The sequence below is a fragment of the Capra hircus genome, chromosome 10 (assembly GCF_001704415.2).
Source record: "Capra hircus breed San Clemente chromosome 10, ASM170441v1, whole genome shotgun sequence".
In the NCBI taxonomy this organism is placed as follows: Eukaryota; Metazoa; Chordata; class Mammalia; order Artiodactyla; family Bovidae; genus Capra; species Capra hircus.
The window spans coordinates 17509822-17529511 of NC_030817.1; the positions used below are offsets into that span (position 1 = coordinate 17509822).

The following is a 19690-nucleotide window of genomic DNA, read 5'->3' on the forward strand; positions in this document are numbered from 1 at the left end:
CTGGGAGAACACCTCCCAACACCACAGGCCCCCGAGAAGAGCAGAGTCCTGGGGCTCCGGCGTCTGCGCGCACCCTTGGCCTAAGCCACGTCCTCGAGCCGCGCTGGACTCAGCCTCTCCGCCGGCCTGTCTTCGTCCGCGGCCTCCTCTCGCTCCGGCTCCTCGGCGCTGCGGGCCAGGCCGTCAGGGCCGGACACAGTCCCCAGCATCTTGGTGCTGTGCTCCTGCGCTCTGGCTCTGAGCGCGGCGATGCTGTTTTCCCTCAGTTCCTCCTGGGACATGGCAGCGGGGGGCTCGGAACCCCGCTCCTCAGGCTCCGTCTTGTCGAGCTTGGGCAGCGCCTGGCGCTCCGCCTCGGGCTTCCTCCCTGACTCGGCTGCCGCCTCCAGCGACTTTTTGTGCATCCCTAAAAAGAATTGTTGGTATTCGGGTTTAGAAAAGCGCCTGGGAAAGCCATCTTGAACTGAAAAAACGGCAAAGATAGAGAGAGGCCAGCATTAAGGACGAGCAGAAAGCCTTACTACACACACCAATGTCACGTGCGTCCCGGGGGGTGGGGGCAGAGGCTGCGGCGGACCACCAGGCCCGGCAGAGGGCTCCTCCAGGCCATGTCCCTGGGCTCCTGGCCCCCACCCCGGGGATCCTGTCTGTCCCTTCACCAGCACAGCACTTGCTTCCCCCGCCCTCCCTCTGGGATACCAGATCTCCGAACCCCAGACAAACTGGCAGGTGGGGAGATTTAGGGGGAAGAAGTCCTTTGGGCAAAGCCAGAATGGTGGCCAAAGGGACCTCGGGGCCCCCAAGAGGGGCTATTTCATTCACCACAGCCCCAGCTCTGGCAAGGGAATAGGATACATCCCCTGGGGCAACAGCCACCCCCTCCTCACAGAGCGACAGAACCCACAGAATGAGAGTCCTAGGCACCGAGGGGCAGACACCCAGCCCTGGGTGCAGCCTGCCCTCGAAGGCCCCCGCCAAGGGAGACTGGGAGGCCAGCTTCCTGGGGCCTCTCTCCCCCCAGGCTGCTGTGGCCACCAGGCATTCCTGCCCCAGGGCTCTGTCCCGTCCTCGGGAGCCCGCTCCCCTCGCCCCAGGGGCAGGACCCCAGGGAGGGTGTGGGCTCTTACCCAGCAGCCACGGGGCGCAGGAGTCCATGATGCCGTCCTTGGCGGACTTGAGGATGGACTCCGGCAGGGGAATGGAGTGGCGCACCATGGCCCCGTAGAGTCCATACTCGGCCATGACGCTGCTTCGGCCCCAGCACTTTTCCCGCTTCCTCCACTTGGCTCTGCGGTTCTGGAACCAGACCTGCTAGTGCAGAGGAACAGGTCAGGGGCGTCCTCTATGAGGCAGAGGCCAGCACCCCACACACACACCCACACCCGTGTCTGCCTGGAGTTAAGGGCCACACCTCTTTGATTGCCAGTGGCCCCATTACCTGGTGACTTTGGTTTCTCCAAGTAAGGGCATCCTTACTTAAGCTCACCCACCCCTCGGTACCCCTGGGGTTCCTCTTGGTTCAGGGTGTTCAGAGTGAGATACAAGTTCTGCGAGAATATGATGGGCAAAATGATTTTTTTTTTTTTCAATCAAAGCAGTTTAGGGTGATGCAATAGGATGCCTCCTGGACTGGGTCTTGCAGCTGGGCAGTTCCCATGTGGTCCTCAGTTTGCCGCTGAGAAACCTGAGCCTCAGAGCTCTCATGCAAGGGTTCACACCTCCAGCATCCCTGTCTGACTTGCAGAGGGACAGAGTCCTTTTCAGGGTATGAATTAGCAGTGCCTTTGGTTCAGGCTCTTCCTACACACCAGAACTCCAGAGGCCAGGGCAGTCCCAGGCAGGCAAGGTTGAGTGTGGACTCAGGCAGCAGAAGGCATTTCATCCAGGTGTCAGGAAGCCTCAACCTACCCAGAGCCCCAGGCAGGGGATCCTCCCAGGGGGCCTGAGTCAGCCTCCCTTCTCTGCCCTGTCCTGGTCAATCCCTGTGGGGCCTCCGCTCACCCACTTTCCACAGGTTTGGACTTTAACCCTGAGTGATCGTTGGAGGAGCTGGGCAGCCATACCTCAGTCAGGGAGGGAAGATAAAATTCTTTGGTGTTTAGAGTAGAGCAGGTAAAGGTGGGGACCTAGAAGACCGCGGTGAGAGACAACCGCTAGCGGTCGCTTCTCTGGCCCCGAAGTTGCCTGCTGCAGGGTGGGAATGAGCATGGGGTTCGCTGGATCTATCAGCGACACCCCATCCGGGTTTTTGGAGGCGATCCCCAGGTCCCGGCCATGCTTGGAGGAGGGAGAAATGTCTTGGTCCCCCCAAGCAGCTTTCCTGAGGTTTCCGGCAGCTGACAGGCGTCAGGGCCAGGGCCAGCTGCACTGTCCCTCAAGCTGGTGAAGAGCCCATGGGAGACGGGTGCACGAGGGAAGCGCCTGGGGTCCCGGTGGCCCCCTCGTGTTCCCCTCACAGCCGCTCCACAGGCTCTGACTCCTGGGGGATGGTGGTGGTGGTGAGACGCCCAAGCACCCCAGAAGTAGAGGGTGGGGTGGGGGGAAGGGGAGGGCAGAGGCGGGTTCGGAAAAATCTATTAGTTTCCTGGGCGATTTCCATTCCCTCGCCTGGACCAGGTCCCCGCCCCTCCCTCTGGGCCCCCGCCCCGCCCCCCGCCCCCGGGCGGCGGAGGTTTCAGCTTTTGATGAAAAATTGCTCCAGCTCTATTCAGGAGGCGGCAAAAGAAGAGTCACCCCCAGGGGCAGCCCTGGGCTGATTGAAAAATAAGTTAATTTCTGTTTGAATCGATGGGCCTCAGGCACTGAAATATCACGGGAAATTAAAGCGGCTGCTCTCCCGGGATCCGCGGCATTGACCCGCACTAATTAATGCTGGGGAGGCAGCGCGAACCGCGCCGCGAGCCGCTCCCCCTCCCCGGGGGACCCCAAACACTCCTCATTTAACTAATTAGACGGGGAAAATTGGGTGTTAATTTGTTTAGGATTTTTTCCCCCTCCCCTTCCTCCCGGCAGCTCCCTTCCGGGCTCCCTCTCCACGCGCGGGGGCGCGGGAAATGAATGCGGGGCTCGCCGGCAGATGGCTGCCCCGGTCACTCTGCAATCTTCTCCGACTTGATTGCTTGATTAGGTCGTTAGCACATTAAAAAAAAAAAATTGCTTGCCGTCTGGCGCTGGCGTGATGAGTGGGACGCGCGGCAGCGCCTGGGTAATTTATCTTTTTATACGGCGAAGAATTTGATTTCAATCTGCAGATATATGAGGCGCCTTTGACACCTGTTTAACATCGCGCCTCTGACAGCTTAACCCTTTGCTGCCTCGGCCGCGGGGAGGCCTGGGCGCGGGGGTAAGGGGTGAGGGGAGGCGCGAAATCCGTGCGCCCCTGCGGTTCCCGCCGCCGCCGCCGCCGCCAGGTGGCGGAGTGAGCGCCCCGGCAGCTTCCGGAGGGCCGGGGTCTGCGGCGGAGCGTGTCGGGCCTCATCCAGCAAGGATGGCGCCCCGGCCGCATAGCCGCGCACTGGCGCGGCCGGTCCTCATAGGGCTCCGCGGTCACCGGCGCTTTACGGAAAGACCGCATGATCAGTGCCCACCTTTACACTGACCCTGATTGTGTGAACCCTGTTTGGGCATTTACTCATTTGTAAATAACTAGGAACTTCTAAAAATGGGAGCGATGAGGCCTCAGACTGCCCCTCGGTCCCTCCAACCCCACACTGACCGGCGCCCGCGCCTGTTAGAAAACGACCACTCCTGAGTCCCCCGGGTGGCGTCGCCCCCAGTGAGCGGCACGTTTGCCACCACTGGGTTTGGCACCTCCTGGAAAGCTGTGGAACCAACGCAAGGCCTTCCCCGGCACCCCGGTCTGGACTCGGACCGCACTGAGTGAACCCGGTCAAGGAATGGGTCTATGTCACCGGAAGGCTAGTAGACGGCTGCGCTCTGGACGATAAGGAGCGCAGAGCGGTGCGCAATGGAGTTCGGAGGAACTCGGCCCTCCGCCTGGCCTGGCTCTGCGTTGTGTATACATCTGTCCCCAGCGGCCCTGCCTGTCCAGCAGGCCCTCAGCAATACCCAAGGCCTGAGGTTTGTCTGAGACCTCTGTCCTCTGTCCTGTCCCCTCTTCCCCCTTAGCGCTTGGTGGTCCTCTGCAGGTACCCACGTATCTTAAGCTACATTTTCACACAGGGGAAGCATCTAAAAGGGATAAGCCACAGAAAGGTGTATGTGGCTTCTGGTTTTATCCACCTGACAGAGAAGACGGCAAAGCATGAACCTCTTAGTGATGGAATTCCAATGTGGAATTCCGAGTCTGACCACAGAAGGTTGAGAAGACTATCTTGATGAATCTTAAGTAAGCCCTCTGCCTCCTGGGCAGGAGATGACCTTCCTGCTTGAATACAGTGCATTACAGAACAACAAGGCCACTGGAACCCACGGGGGTGGGGGGTGGGGGGTGGGGGCCAGACTCCAGAATGTTTTGGATTTTAGAAAAAATATGAGGTGCATATACTACATGTTCTGTAACATTCAGTAGCAGCAGCACCTCCCCATAGTCAAATCCATCAGTTCTGATTTCTGCAGCAAAACCTACACATATGCATGAGGGACGAATAAAGAGCATGAAGTCCCATCTGGTTTTTGCCAAGAATGAGTTTTGATACAAACTGATGGAAGAAGAGCGTTTCAGCACGGTTTAGAATCAGGTATCCTGAAGAAGGGATTGTGGAGGAAGCAAAGGCAGAGATGCTCATTAACCACCCCCCCACCCCCCACCCGCCCCTGCCTGGAAAGATGCATTGCCCTGGCTTCCCCAGGATCCCATGAGCTTGAGAGTGGGGGCAGGGCTCTCAGATGGAAACAGCATCTTTACCGGAACACCAAAGAAGAGGGTGCTGACTTGGGGTTTAGATCATTTCTGAGATCTGTAAACAGAACCATTTTCCCCAGTCTCCTGATCTGAACAAATGAATAACTAGTCTGCGGATCAGATTTTGTCCACAGACAGTCCCAGAGGGGTTGGCGCCAGCTGGTCGTTCAATCCAGGAGTCATTCGGACCCTTGGTTATGGGTTCCTGAAACGCCTGGCTCTCTTTGAATACCAGATGCTGCTCCAATTTATGGAAGAAACCTGGACAGCCAAAACAATTTCTCTTTAGGACAGTTGGCAGAGAAGCTGCGGCATTGGTGCCTTGGAGGGAAGTGGACAAGGAATTAGAATTAACCCTAACCACTCTTCATATTTGCCTTTCTCTTCCTTTCCAGGAAGCAACCAGTATGTATGCAGAACTTAAACATTTGCCAGACGCATTGAAAGTTAGTCCTGAGCTGGAATTACCAACTGTGCCCAAAATTGCTAAGTCATCTTGGACAAGTTACTTGCCTTCTCTCAGTTTCAGTCTCTTCAAGCATAAAATAAGAGTATCTACTTTTCTGGGTTGTTTCGGGGATTAATGAAATAAGTGAGGGGTGCCTAAAATCAGTGTTTGTCCCACAGAAGGTGCTCAATAGATGCTTAGTTCAGTTGTTCAGTTGTGTCCAACTCTTTGCGACCCCATGGACTGCAGCACGCCGGGCCTTCCTGTCCATCACCAACTCCTGGAGCTTGCTCAGACTCATGTCTATCGAGTTGGTGATGCCATCCAACCATCTCATCCTCATCTCAACTCATCCTAGCATCAACAGATGCTACTTATTATTACTTCTGGTTTCCCTGATAGCTCAGTTGGTAAAGAATCCACCTGCAATGCAGGAGACCCCAGTTCGATTCCTGGGTCGGGAAGGTCCCCTGGAGAAGGGAAAGGCTACCCACTCCAGTATTCTTGGGCTTCTCTTATGGCTAAGCTGATAAAGAATTCACCTGCAAAGCAGGAGACCTGGGTTTGATCCCTGGGTTGGGAAGATCCCCTGGAGAAGGGAAAGGCTACCCACTCCAGTATTCTGGCCTGGAGAATTCCGTGGACTGTATAGTCCATGAGGTTGAAAAGAGTCAGACAGGACTGAGCGACTTTCACTTTCATTATTATTTCAGTGGAGGCGCAGAAAGTCAGTGGGAGTCTGTGCAGGGAGCAGGTTCATTAGTGGCATTACTTGTTCCTCTGGCCTCTTCCAAGACAGGCCCTGCAGCAAGGCTGGACTAACTAATAACAACAACCACCCCAGGAGGTGTGGTGGGGGGGACAGAATTAACGTCCAGGCTGTAAGATTTTAATACAGATAGTCTCTAGTTTCCCCTCTAGGGGCTTCCCTGGTGGCTCAGACAGTGAAGAATCTGCCTGCAATGCAGGAGACACAGGTTCGATCCCTGTGTTGGGAAGGTCCCCTGGAGAAGGAAACGGCAACCCACTCTGCTATTCTTGCCTGGAGAATTCCATGGACAGAGGAGACTAGTAGGTACAGTCCATGGGGTCATAAAGAGTCAGACACGACTGAGTGACTAACACTAGACTAGACTTTCCCTCTAGGGGCCAAACAGATGCCCCCTGCAACACCCTCCGCATTTGTAATGTATCCCAGACCCCTGAGGCTCAAATGTAAGAGACCACTTACGCAGACGGCTATGAGAGGGAGCTTGAAGGCCTGGACTGGAGAATTCTGTTCTGCCTCCAGCTGCCTTTGTGAACTTGGGCCTGTTCTTAACCTTTCTGAGCTTCTGATTCTTTGTCTGCCCTATGATACCACTTCCTTGCAAGTATGTTGTAAAAATTCAATAGAATAGTGCATGGGAAACACCCAGCATGTTGTAAGAACTGGAAAACATTGGCCTGGTGCTGGATGAATTCTACGGAATGACCAAATGCTCAGTGACAGTCTTCACAATAAAGCCAGGTCCTCTCATCTCCCACCTTTGAGATTCCTTCATTTAGGCCCTGTTTCCTGCTTGGTCCCTTAGCTCTGGCAAACCCACAGTCCTCCTTCAATTCCTCTCTTACTTTCCAGACTGCACACTGTCTAGAAGCCACTACTCCATGCCCAAGGCAGTCAGGTCGAACTCTTCAGGAGGACCGGCGTGCAGACCCTGGCAAGGATCAAAGCCCTGCCTTCCTCTTCCAGGCCTCTGAGTGCCTGAGAAGGGGCTCACAAGGGACATCAAGGGTCACCAACGTGGGAGTCCCAGGCAAGGGAGAGTGGGGAAGGTCTTCCAGCTCAAGGAAGAGCCTGGGTTTCCTGGTGTGCTTCCTCTCACAGATGGTGCCCTGGTAGCACTCAGAGAGCCCAGCTAGGAGGCCTCTGGCTGTCAACAGCTGGTGCCTCCACACCCAGCAGAGAGGGGCCCAAGAGCTCGTGCCTTCATGGACGGACCGGATCCATAAAAGGGCTTCTTGCCAGGGGGATGCTCTTCTGGTTCAGGGCACCCTTCAAGCCGGCCAGGCTGTCAGCCCTCTGTCCCCTTTGTGGGTAACCAGGGAATCTCTTGTCCTTGCAAGCTCCCAGCCTTCTAGCCCCACATGATAACATGCCCAGGCTTCCTTCCCTCTGAGGTCTCTCCATGGTCACCCCCTAAAGGAGACACCATGCATAATAGATATTCTGCACATTCTGGCCCCCTGGCTACCCCAGAGCCCTGCCCTCCCGTCTAGCCCCAGGCTATCAGGCCCTGCTTCTTTGGCCCTGTGGCAGTTTTCAACACATTCACCTACCTTTCCTCCTCTCCTCTGACTGGAAGCTGATTAATCTGAGCTAGTTGCTGGCGTGATTTAATGACCTTGCACTCCACGCGCACTCAGCATTTCTGACAACATATTTCAGCACACCCTTTCCAGTCCCAGCTTCAGGCTCAGAGAAGCTTGGCGTTTCTGTAACCTCTGATGTCCACTAGAGGGCAGCTTGGCCTATATTTCCTGGCAGGCCCAGGGAGCATCCTTCCCTGAATTCCTGGACTGGTCATTCCACTGTGTCACACAATACTCCACTTTTTTCCACTCATATTAACTCACTTAAAGCAGAGACACTTTTCCTGAGCCTCTGACCCAGCATTTTTACACTGGTTACATACAGTCACCTGGAGAGCTTTAAAAACAAACAGGGCTTCCCTGGTGGTCCAGTGGTTAAGAATCCACCTGCCAATGCAGGAGACACGGGTTCAATCCCTGGCCCCGGAAGATCTCACATGCTGCGGAGCAACTAAGCCTGTGCACCACAGCTACTGACCCATGTGCTGCAAGAACTGAAACCCTTGCGCCCTAGAGCCTGGATTCCACAACAAGAGAAGCCCCCTGCAATGGGAAACCTGCTCATAGCAGCTAAAGACTAACCCCTGGGGCAGGGGGATGGGGTGGGAGATGGGAGAGAAGTTCAAGAGGGAGGGGATATATGTATACCTATGGCTGATTCATCTTGATGTATGGCAGAAACCAACACAATACTGTAAAGCACTTACCCTCCAATTAAAAATAAACACATTTTTTAAAAGGAAAAAATAATACAATAGTCTAGAAATCTTGAAGTTATATTTTCAATTTTAGTTTCTCAAAATAAAGGCATTCAAGAAATTTGAGAAAGAAAAAAAAAAAGAGTAGCCACCGCTTGTCACAACTAGAGAAAGCCCTTGTGCAGCGATGAAGACCCAGTGTACCCAAAAATTAAAAAAAAAAAAATAGATGCCATAGCCACACACCAAACCAGTTAAATCAGTATTGCTAAGTGTGGGAGGCTGGCACAAGTAATTTTATTTTACTTTAAATATTTATTTATTTATTTGGCTGCACCAGGTTCTTAGTGGCAGCATGTGGGATCTAGCTCTCTGACCAGGAATCGCACCTGGGCCTCCTGCTTTGGGAGAACAGAGTCTTAGCCACTGGACCATCAAGGAAGTCTGTGGCATGAGTAATTTTTAAAAGCTGCCCTGGGACTTCCCGGGTGGCCCAATGGTTAAGAATCTGCCTTCCAATGCAAGGGATGATTGGGGAACTAAAATCCCACATGCCTCAGGGTAAGCCCTAGAAGAGCCTGCATGCTCAGTCACTTCGGTCATATCCAACTCGTTGCAACCCCATGGACTGTAGCCCACCAGGCTCCTCTGTCCATGGGATTCTCCAGGCATGAATACTGGAGTGGGTTGTCATGCCCTCCTCCCAGGGATCTTCCTCACCCAGGAACTGAACCTGAGTCTCCTGCATCCCCTGCATTGCTGGAAGATTCTTTAATGCTGAGCCACCAGGGAAGCCCTGAAGGGCCTGCATGCCTCAATAAAAACCCAGTGCAGCCAAAAGTTTTTTTTTTAAGTATAAATAAAGTAAAAAAAAGCAATCAATCAGTTGAAAGCTGCCCTGTGTTTCTAATCCATTTCCCAGGCTGAAACACACTGCAGTCTTTTCCCATCCATGTGGTTATCTATTAACTTCTGGGATGTAATCCTCTAAAACTTTGTTCCCCACCCTTGGTCAGGGACCACGTTAAAAGAGACAGAATGGAACAGCGCTAGTCAGAGAATCCAAACCTCATCCTTCCAAACATACCAGGTTGCTAAGAGTGGAGGTGAGATGGCTCTGTTCACTTGCACGTCTGTAATATAGGCATTCTAAATAAGTATAACTTCTGTCAGAAAACATATAGTAACACATAAGTGAACATATCAAAATTGAGAATGAATGGCCCACAGAGGAAATAAACTCAGTCTGGAAACCATTTCCTCTTCCCCAGGGCTGACATCTGGTGGGGGCTTCCAGAATGCCACATCCTAGCACTTCTCAGAGACACAGAAAGGACTTTGCATCTGGCTCTGATATGAAGTCCATCCTAAAGGAAATCAGTCCTGAATATTCACTGGAAGTAATGATGCTAAGCTGCAACTCCAATACTTTGGCCACCTGATGCGAAGAACTGACTCATTGGAGAACACCCTGATGCTGGGAAAGATTGAGGGAGGAGGAGAAGGGGACGATAGAGGATGAGGTGGTTGGACGGCATCACTGACTCAATGGACATGAGTTTGAGCAAGCTCCAGGAGTTGGTGATGGACAGGGAAGCCTGGCATGCTGCGGTCCATGGGATTGCAAAGAGTCGGACACGACTGAGTGACTGAACGGAACTGAACTGATATGAAGACTAGAAATCTCTTCTTCCCCTAACAGTGCAACTTATCCCTTCACCCCAACTTAGAGAGATGTAGAGGGGGGAAGTGCTTGCCCTCAAAGCATAAAGATCGAGGAAATCAGACACTATTAAGGGGGCTGACCCCTCATCACTGCAATTGGCATTAATTATTCCAGTTTCTGTAGATAAGTCCTCCCTTTACCTTTATTTGCTCTCTTGAGATAGTACTTGAGTGGTACTGGGTTTGAATCCCAGTCTACCACTTACTTCACCTCTCAGCCCCTCAGTTACCTCATCCAGAAAGTGGGGATAAGAATAGCATCTAACTCATCTAATTGTGAAGAAGAGATGAAAAAAGGCCTGGAAAGCGGCTAAGCATAGCACATATCTGACTTTTCACATCTATACTGGGTTCTTATTAGATAGTAGGTCTCAGACACATCCAGGGGCTTCCTTGGGTAGGTTCCACCAATGGCAGCCCAGAGTCAGAATGGGAGAGGAGACACTGAGGAGACAGCTCTCTGGGAGGGATTCCCCCTCTTCCTTTTACAGATGAGAGATGGGAAGTGACTTGGCTTCTGCCATACCTGGTCAGTGTCAGAGCCAGAACTAAGATCTGGATCCTTAATATCCAGTCCCTTAACCTTTTCCCGAATGTCAAACAATGAAACACCATAGAAACTGAAGGAATGGTGTACAGTAACTTCCAGGAGCCCATGCTCATCTTAAAATCATGTCAGCAGCAGTTGCGCTATGATAAGTCGTTGTTTGTTTGAAGCATTTGTCCACCTGCTGACCTCTAATAACTTCCCCCTTCTTTTCATGGCAAAAGGAGAAGGTGGCAGAGGATTAGATAGTTAGATAGCACCACCGACTCAATGGACATGAATTTGAGCAAACTCCAAGAGATAGTAGAGGACAGAGGATCCTGGCACGCTACAGTCCATGGGGTCACAAAAGATTCGGACATGACTAAACAGCAACAGTAGAGTGCATCCACTGGTGGAATGGTCAGCCCCAGGTGGACACCCAGGCCCCATGCTGGGCCCTCTGCTAAACACAACACATGCTGCTGACATGCCCATTTTACAGATGAGCAATGGAGGCTCAGGCTGGTGAAGTGTGACCTGTCCACAGCCATTCAAATAACTGGTACCTGGTGAGGCCAGGATGGTATAACTCTGGAGTGCGTGTCCCTAACCACTGCACCACCTTGCCTCTCCTGGGCACGTCCTGTACTTAGAACATCAGTCACTCAGGAATTGCTCTGCGGGTTGGAGCTTTGATAGATAGTTGTCACTAATAGATGTGAAGTCCTTTCCCAGGCCGCTTGGTAAAACATTTGGTTGGGCATGCATGCTAAGTCATTTCAATTGTGTCTGACTCTTTGCGACTCTATGGACTGTAGCCCACCAGGCTCCTCTGCCCATGGGATTCTCCAGGCAAGAATACTGGAGTGGGTTGCCATGCCCTTCTCCAGGGGATCTTCCCGACCCAGGAATCAAACCTGTATCGTGTCTCTTAGTCTCCTGCTTTGGGAGGCAGGTTCTTTTACCACTAATGCCACCTGGGAAGCCTCAAAATATTTGGCGATTGGGCCTTTTGATAACTCGCACCCTCTGGGGGCAGCATGTAGCTAAAGAACTAGACAGTGCTGGAAGAGTTACAGAGACCCTTGCCTTGGTTCACCAATAGCCACAGATTCCACAGTCAATCCTTGCAGTCCAGGAAATTAAGGTACTCCACACCCTTGCTCCTCCATGCTGGTGCTGGTGATTTCAGACACCAACCTGTAGGCAACCCCTCAGACAATTTTAAGAAGTCTAGAGTCTGCGGGCTGAGCGTTTATAGCAATGCAGTTACAGCTGAGGGCAAGCTCTCCTTACAGCCTTCGGACTCTCCCACCCACCACTACCACCACCATGGCCAGATTTTAGGGCAACCCACTGCAGGAGACGAGCTGTTCCACTCTACTGGTTAATAGTGCAAATGTGCAACCAACCAAATGGGAAGTCTGGCAACCTCACCAACCCTGGCTGCTTGTAAGGACCAGCTTTACCCTAATAAAGGCCAGGTAGGGGTTACCACCACATATGAATTGGATTGGGTCTTGGCTTACACACACACACACACCTACACACACACAGAGGATTCAAAATCAACATCCAGCCTTTCCCCATTGTAACTTAGTTGGGTGGGGATGATGGATCCAGGCCACCATGGATAATGCACCAAACAGATAATCTGCTTATGAATAATTGAGCTTATTGTTAGTGTCACCGTCTAAAGCCATTGGCTGAAATTCCCAACAGACTTCCAGGGGAGAGGAAGGCTCTTCTGGAAAAGCAGCTCTCGCCTCATTCCCCATTCTCTGGTTCTCCAGTAAGGGAGTGCAAAGAACCTACACACCTTATTTGGTTCCTTCGCTGGACTTGTCCCCTCCCCGCTCCTCCCCCTGCCCCCAAACACACATCACACCTGGAGACACAAAGGAGGAGGAAATTTGGAGCAGAAGGGTTTCAGGAAGTCTGGACCCTCCCTGCCTTTCCCAGCCTTGGCAGGTCAACTACTCCGGGCCACTCAGGTGTCCCGACAGAAGCAGCTCTGATTCAAGGTCTTGAATCAGCTATGGCAACCTCAAATCTTCTGGAAATGTTTTTCCACCCCAGCCACCCTTCCTCCTCATGGAGGCCCTGTCTGGAGAATCATCAGACTTCATTTCCTCCTGGAGGAATGATTAAGCAACCCATTTCTGTCCACCAAGGGGAGTCCTGGACTTGGGAGGATCCTGCTGTTGCTGAAAGGAGGCCTGGTGCCCAGCACAGCTGAGGACAGCCCCAACCAGTCAGGGCTGGCTCTCCACAAAACTCTCCAGTAAGGAGGTGAGGGGAATGACTTAATGAGCACCTCCTGGGCTGGTCCAGGAGACTCCAGGAGCAGGAACCCTGGGCAGGACCAGCTGCTGGGTTGTGAGAAGTAAGGAGCCTCAGGTGGATGGAGGTGGTGGGGAGTAGGTAGGAAGGGAGGGGGCAAGGTCTTCCTCATGGGGGAGGCAGCTCCCCTCCACCCCCAGGCACCTAGGCCTTGAAGCAGACATTTACCGCCTGGGAGACACTTGCCGCACCAGAGACCCTGCTCAGAATCCTAGACCCACCCCGAACTCCGTCTGCAACCACAGGTGCCCCTCACGGCCTGCCATACTCCTCAGGAAGACCACAGTCTGCAGCCACAGGCCACGTCTTGTCTGCCAAGTCTCCTGTCCCTCCAGCAGCCCCCATCTCACGTGGTAGGTATTCAGCTAATATCTGCTTAAAAGAACTATTCCATGAGGAGGTGGTTACAGACAAGCACACACTGGAGCAGGAGGGAGAGAGAGGGATGTGTGGGACCCTGGGGCAGCCGATGTCCCTGAGGGTGAAGAAAATGTGAGAGAGGGACTCAGGGCTGTTTTACCTGTATCCTGTCTTCGGGCAGCTCCGTTTTCATGGCCAGCATCTCCCGGGCATAGACGTCAGGGTAGTGGGCTTCATTGAATGCCTTCTCCAGCTCTTCTAGCTGGTAGGAGGTAAAGATTGTCCTGAGGGGAGCAAACCCAGAGAGTCAAACCCAGCAAACCCCGAAAATGGAAAGAGTTTGTCCCAGAGAGGACAGAATAGCCCTCTCCTACGGCTCCTGCTGCTGCTACGTCGCTTCAGGCGTGTCTGACTCTGTGCGACCCCATAGGCGGCAGCCCACCAGGCTCCCCCGTCCCTGGGATTCTCCAGGCAAGAACACTGGAGTGGGTTGCCATCTCCTCCTCCAAACCCAGCCTGGGCCAGTACAATCAAATACAATCCCTCTCTCTGCCCCCATCCCCAGACACCCTCTGGACTCTTCTTCATTCCAGTTTGAGGGCCCACACTGCCTTCTAGTGGTTAGGCATTATTTCAGCCCTTGGGGACATTTCATACTGGGAATCTTCCTGAAAGTGCTTTGGGGGAAGGATGTTAAGACACAAGTTTTAGGAAACTGCAGAAAGGCCCTATTCCTCCTCCCAGGCACTGAACAAAGGGCTCACCAGGTAAATAAGTGCCTCAGTCCCAGGCAGGACCTGCCTCCCCGGGCTCCCCTCACAGACAGGAGAGTTGATCTTTTAAAATGTACTTAAGAGTTCAAAAACTCACTGGAAGGTCAAATGCAGCTGCCGCCCCAGGGTTTCTACTGTGGGGAACTAACCGCACCTCCCAGCCCCTCACCCTACCCTGCTCACTGGCTCCAGAGAGCTGCCCTCAGAGTCTTGGAGGCAGGGAGGGAGGGAAGGGGGGGTGCTCTGTCCTTTCTGGTGCCCCGAAGGCAAGGGCCACCTTCCCACCATCCCACCACACCCAGGTTCAGCCACTCACCCGGCGGGAGCCCCATTTAGGGGCAGTTAATTCAGGTCATCCCAAGAGAGCCTACCTACACAGCCCCCAACCCCCGCAGAGCAGTTTACATTGACCTATTTTGAGTTATTAACATAAACTGCTTTAAGAGTCCAGTAAAAGCTACATCCTCTCCGCTAGCAAATGGATATGCTCCAGCACACACAGTTTTCCACCTCTGATATTTAGGGGGTTCGTAATCCCCCTTTCTCAAATAAATACACTACACACCCCCTTACCAACATAAATTCTTCTCTTCAAACCTGAATTTCACCAAGTTCTAGGCGACCTTTATCCTGTACCTTCCTCAACAAGCTGGGGTGTAATACGGTCCAGATTTTACAGACTCAGCTTCTACAATGGTTGAAGTAGAGCCTCTGGGATTTGAACCCTGGGGCCAGTATGAGGGGAGGTTAAAATCTCTCCCTGCAGCCCCTGATGTCACCCAGCCTGAGGAAAAAGTACGGATGGAAACCCCAGGTATTCCTGCTGCCGGTGTCGGCTTTGGCAACCTGGAGGATGATACAGGGGAGGTGTGAGAGAGAAAGATTCTGCTTTTTATGGAAAATGACTGGTTTGATTCTAAATCGTTGCTCCTATTCTCTTGGGGGGAATGGAATGCTTATGTATACAGAAAGTTAATTCTTCAGAATTTTGAAGATCTGCTGCTTTCTACTTCTCTCCTGCCACTTACTGAAAGGGCCCCTGAACAGACAGTCAAAATAAACAATCAAAACGTGTACGTCTTCTTCAAAACGTGTACGTCTTCTTCAAAACTAGGAAAAATGAGACCCAAAGCTATTGTGGCCTGGCCAAAGCCAAAGAAGAGAGATGAGGGCAGATCATTCAGCAGTTCGAGTGCCAGACTCTGCTTGGGAGAACTCTTATTAAAAAAAAGAAAGAAAGGAATTAAGAAACGGAATGAAACGATGCCTCAGATCCCCAGACCTGCCTGGAAAATCCCATGAACAGAAGAATCTGGTGGACTCGGTCCATGGGGGTCGCAAAGAGTCAGACACGGCTGAAGTAACCCACCAGGCCCTTCAGTTTCCCATCGTAACCAGTCTATCGGAGCTGAGCCTCACAGGTAAAGAGAAGAAAATCGGAGAGACTCCATCCCCACTCCCCTCTCTAACTCCTCCAAGACCCCTATGTTTCTGGGAGGTTAAGGGATCTTCATCTCTTATCACCAGATTCCAAGGTTTCTTACCTGAACTCCCTAAATGAGAGATGCTCAGATTTCTTTTTACTAATTAAAAATGGCACCAGCCATTCTCCTGTCTCCAATAACCTGTTCCCCTCACACATTAGAAATAGCCTGAAACCTAGTACAGTTGACCAGCTGTCCTGTCTCCTAGGGGACCTGAAGCACCCAAAGTTTTCCCCAGGGGAGAGGGTATCAAGTGAGGACAGAAGGTCGAGAACCTTAGGATGGACTTTGGACTGTGTGTCAGCCAGCTCCAAGTGCCACACAAGGAGATGCCCCTGTGCAGAAACGCTGTCCTTGCTCTCCTTGCTCGGGGAATCCCTCCCCCAACCCAATTCGGGCAGCAGCACAGAACCCGGTCAGCCGGACTCCCACCTGCCCTCTGGCAGCCCAAAGGCAAACAGGATTACCAACGCAACCCCCCACCCCCACCCCAACCTGCTAGCCTGGGACCAGCCTGAGTTGGGTGCATAGGAGGTGTTTTAATGAATATTTGTTGAACTGATGAATATTAAAAAATGACCCAGAATCAGGACTAAAAACAACATTTCCGTTCACAATAAAACACAACAAAACAAAACCAAACAGCTGTCTGAAGGGAACAAACTGAGGTCACCAAGAAATCGAGCCAAAGTTCACCCGCGTTCAAGAGGAAACCTGTAGGGGTCTGAGAAGTCAGGAAGAACCGATTTAAAATGTGGGGTCATTTCCGGGGGTGAAGGAAGAGAGAAACGCAGACAAGCACCCAGAGACAGTGTGCAAAGAAGATGAGAACAAACTGGGGAGAAGAGGATGAGGTGGGTGGGGAGAAGGAGAACGCCCCAGGGGTAAATGTCCGCAGGGCGGGAGGGAACCCTGGAGGGGGAGCCCACCCGCACAGGGACAGAGAGAGAAGCGGGAAAACAGGGCCAGGGCGAGCGCAGGGTAGCGCCTGCAAGCAGCACCGGCAGAAAGTCTGGTCAATTTTTGTTTATCACTTCTTTATTTCTTGAAACCCTCCTGATAAATTTATACAAGGAATTGGTAGCGGAGGTGCCGGCCACGAAGAGAACGTGGGTCTCGGGCAGGGACATTACTTTGCAGGACTGAATTTTAACTTTGTGCAAGTGATGTCTGTGTTTAAAATATTTAAAGGAAAACAAAGCCAAATAACCTCTTTTTCGTCTATATGCTGCAATGCAGCCCATTCCACTCCAGCCAGGGCTGACGGGGGCATCCAGTCCACTCACTCCTTCCTCCCCATTTTACAGACAAGGAAACTGAGGCTTACGGATCACAGAGGAGCAGAGGCCGAAAGCAAATTTGCCATCCATGCGGATATCACGCTCAAGATTTGGCCAGCGATGGGAGCAGAAAGACAGGGGGTTGGTGGCGCTGACAGCGACAGCGGGCAGGAACGGGGGACCGAGCAGGGGGCAGAGGAACCGGCTGGGGCGGGAGGCGAGAGCCGACCTGCCCGCCCAGTGATGTGCGCGACTCTACCAATGTGCCGAGGCGGGGATGACATATGGGTGTCTCCAGCCCCTCTCTGGGTAGGGTTTGGCCCTATTTGAGGCCTCTCCTTTCTCCCGGAGAAGCAGGAGAAAGCCTGAAACGTGCGGTTTCCTCGGCGGCCTCTCCTAATCCTCACCCGGCATGGCCGGACGCCAGGGCCCCGGGAGGATGTCCCCAAACCACGCCTGGTCTCCCAGTCCGACCTCCCCGTCCCGGCACAGCCGCGGACCTCGGATCTACAGCCGGCAAGATTCGGGTCCGAGGGACCCGATCCTCCGAACTGGGGACAGCAGGGGATGGGTGAGCACGAAGGTGACAGAAAGCGCTGCAGGGGCCTTACCTGTGTCGCCGCTTCTTCCGTTTCTTGGTCTGGTTCAAAGCCGATTTGGACATTTTCCGGTCGCTGGAGGAAACATCTTCAGAATCTGAAAAGCGGGCGGAGGTACAGGCGGCAGAATGGAGGGGGGGCGCGCACGGCAACCCCCGGGCGCGTCGGGCTCCCGAAGCCCAGCGAGGGGCCCACTCCCGGCGGCCTCGGGGAGCCGCCCGGCCTGCTCGGTCTCCCCAGGAAGCCCTCGGCGAGGGCGACCCCATCCCTAAGCCGAGGCTGTTTCTACCCAGGCCGGCGCCGGAATCCGGAGGTGGTGGACGGATTTCGTTGTAAGAGAAGCAAAGGCCCAGACACGCCTGGGACGCGGACGGCGGGGGAGCGAGACAGCCTTCCGGGTCGCAGGGTCCCCCTCCGGCGGTGCTCGGAGCTCGGCGCCCTCCCTTGCGCTTGCAGACCCGGCGCCGGGCGCAGAAGGTGGCCCCCCATCCCCTCGGAGCGGAGCCCGGGGCGCGGAGAGCTGGACTCCGGAAAGAGAGAGGGGCTTCCCGGGCACAGCCCCCTTTCCACTGCCCGCACCGTGCGGCCCTGCTCGGATCTGGAGAGACTGCGGCGCGCCACTTTTCGTTGCCCCTCCAGATATTAATAAAAATAAACAAATAAAACGAGAGCGGAAAATCAGGGGAATCGAAGAGCGCGAACCAGAGGCAGAGGGCCGAGCCGACGGAGAGGTGCGGCCGGGAAAGCGGCCCGGAGGTTCGGTGGCCCCCTAGCCCGCGAGGGTCGGGATCCCGGATAAGGTGACGCTCAGGTGGGATCGCGGATGCCGACTGCTTGGGCTGCCGCGGTGGCCCGGTGGTCCTGAAGCTCGCGAGGCGAAAAATCAAACGCAGCTGACCAGTGCGGGGTGGGTGGGTCGGGGGTTGGAACGGAGAGAAGGAAGAAGGACAAGACAACTTTGGACATCAGGGCTGGGGCCCGAAGCTGACATCGGCTTCCCCGGGCGCTGACGCCCGGAACGGAATCGGGCTGTAGGAGCGTGGTTCCTCTGAGAGGCCGCAGCCCAAGTGGAGCAGAGAAGGGGGACCCCCGGCCTGCCCCACGGGCTCCGACACCCTAAGCCCCTTTTCCAGTGGGGCCCCAACTGGGCGCTGCCGCAGAACCGGGTTCAACGCGCAGACAGGACAGCTCGGCTTCTGGAAACGCGGGGGCCCAAAGCCGGCCACCGCGGGGAGCATCTTCCCGGCCCCCTGGCCAAGGGCGCGTCGGCCCCAGGTCCGCGCTGCGACCCTTCGGCCTGCCACCAACTTCTGCACCCGGAGGAGCAGGCCTGGCGATGCAAGCCAGAGCCGACGGCGTGGGGTTCCCGCTTCTCACCCCAGTCGGGCAAGCCACACATCCTCACCCTCACCTACCCGAACTGGCCGTCTGGCTGGTGTCCAGCGGCCCCGACGCTCTGCCCAGCGGCTGTAAGTGGACGCTCTGCGGGTCGGACAGCACTTCCAGGAAGGTGGGCTGTGCGTAGAAGCCGGGGAGCCCCCCGGGCCCCAGTAGCCCCATGCCGCCCACTCCTGCGGGACTGAGCACGGAGCGCGCAGCCAGCAAGTGCCCGGGGGCCAGACCCTCGAGGGTAGCACGCGGGTGGGAGCTGGGGGGCTCCTTGTTCAAGCCCAGGATCTCCTGAATGCCAAACCCGGTGCACCTGCCCGGGGCGCCCCCCGAGGTACTCTTGGCCACTGTCTCGGCTTTGGGCTTGCTCAGCGCTTCTCCCGCTTTCCCGGTCATCTCTCAGCTCTTTGGAGGGGCCGAGGCCGCAAGCCTTGTGCTCCCCCCACCCCCCCGGCTGGCTCCCCGCTTCACGAAGTTGGTCCCAGGTGCCCCCTGCGATGTCTAATGCTCTGGAGCCCCAAGGAGATTCCCCTTTTATCCAACCAGGCGACAGCCCAAGTGGGGTCAGAGCTGAGCAGCCAATCACCGGGGCCAAGAGCGATTAGGAATTCCAAAAAGCTGGCAGCTCCCTCCCCAGGCAGCGCTGAGGGGCCAGGGCGCTGGGGGCCGGGGCACCGGGTGGGCTCTGTAGGACACCCATGGGCAGGGGCCCCCAGAGACTGAGATGAGGCAACAAGATTCAGGGCAGTCCCAGGAGGTGGATGGCTGGGGATTCTGGGCAGAGCCAGCTTGGACTGTCCCTGGGTTAGGGTGGGAGGATGGGATGAGGGCAGATGCTAGAGA

The 19690-nt window shown here is 54.5% G+C and overlaps 1 protein-coding gene across 1 annotated transcript; it reads right to left on the minus strand.

Annotated features, from left to right (window-relative positions):
- VSX2 (visual system homeobox 2) lies at positions 81–19300 on the minus strand. Its single transcript, XM_018053796.1, has 5 exons — positions 18874–19300; positions 17471–17555; positions 13483–13606; positions 1128–1308; positions 81–406 (listed from the first exon to the last, which is right to left on the minus strand). The coding sequence occupies exons 1-5, from the start codon at positions 19241–19243 to the stop codon at positions 81–83; spliced, it is 1086 nt and encodes a 361-aa protein (XP_017909285.1). The 5' UTR covers positions 19244–19300.

Bases quoted from the DNA above. Each gene is read 5' to 3' on its own strand.
- VSX2 (XM_018053796.1), bottom strand. From the start codon at position 19,243: ATGACCGGGAAAGCGGGAGAAGCGCTGAGCAAGCCCAAAGCCGAGACA. The intron at 13,607-17,470 runs GTAAGGCCCCTG...TGCTCCCCTCAG, and splicing joins CGGAAGAAGCGGCGACACAG to GACAATCTTTACCTCCTACC. The intron at 407-1,127 runs GTAAGAGCCCAC...AATTCTTTTTAG, and splicing joins CTGCGCCCCGTGGCTGCTGG to GGATGCACAAAAAGTCGCTG.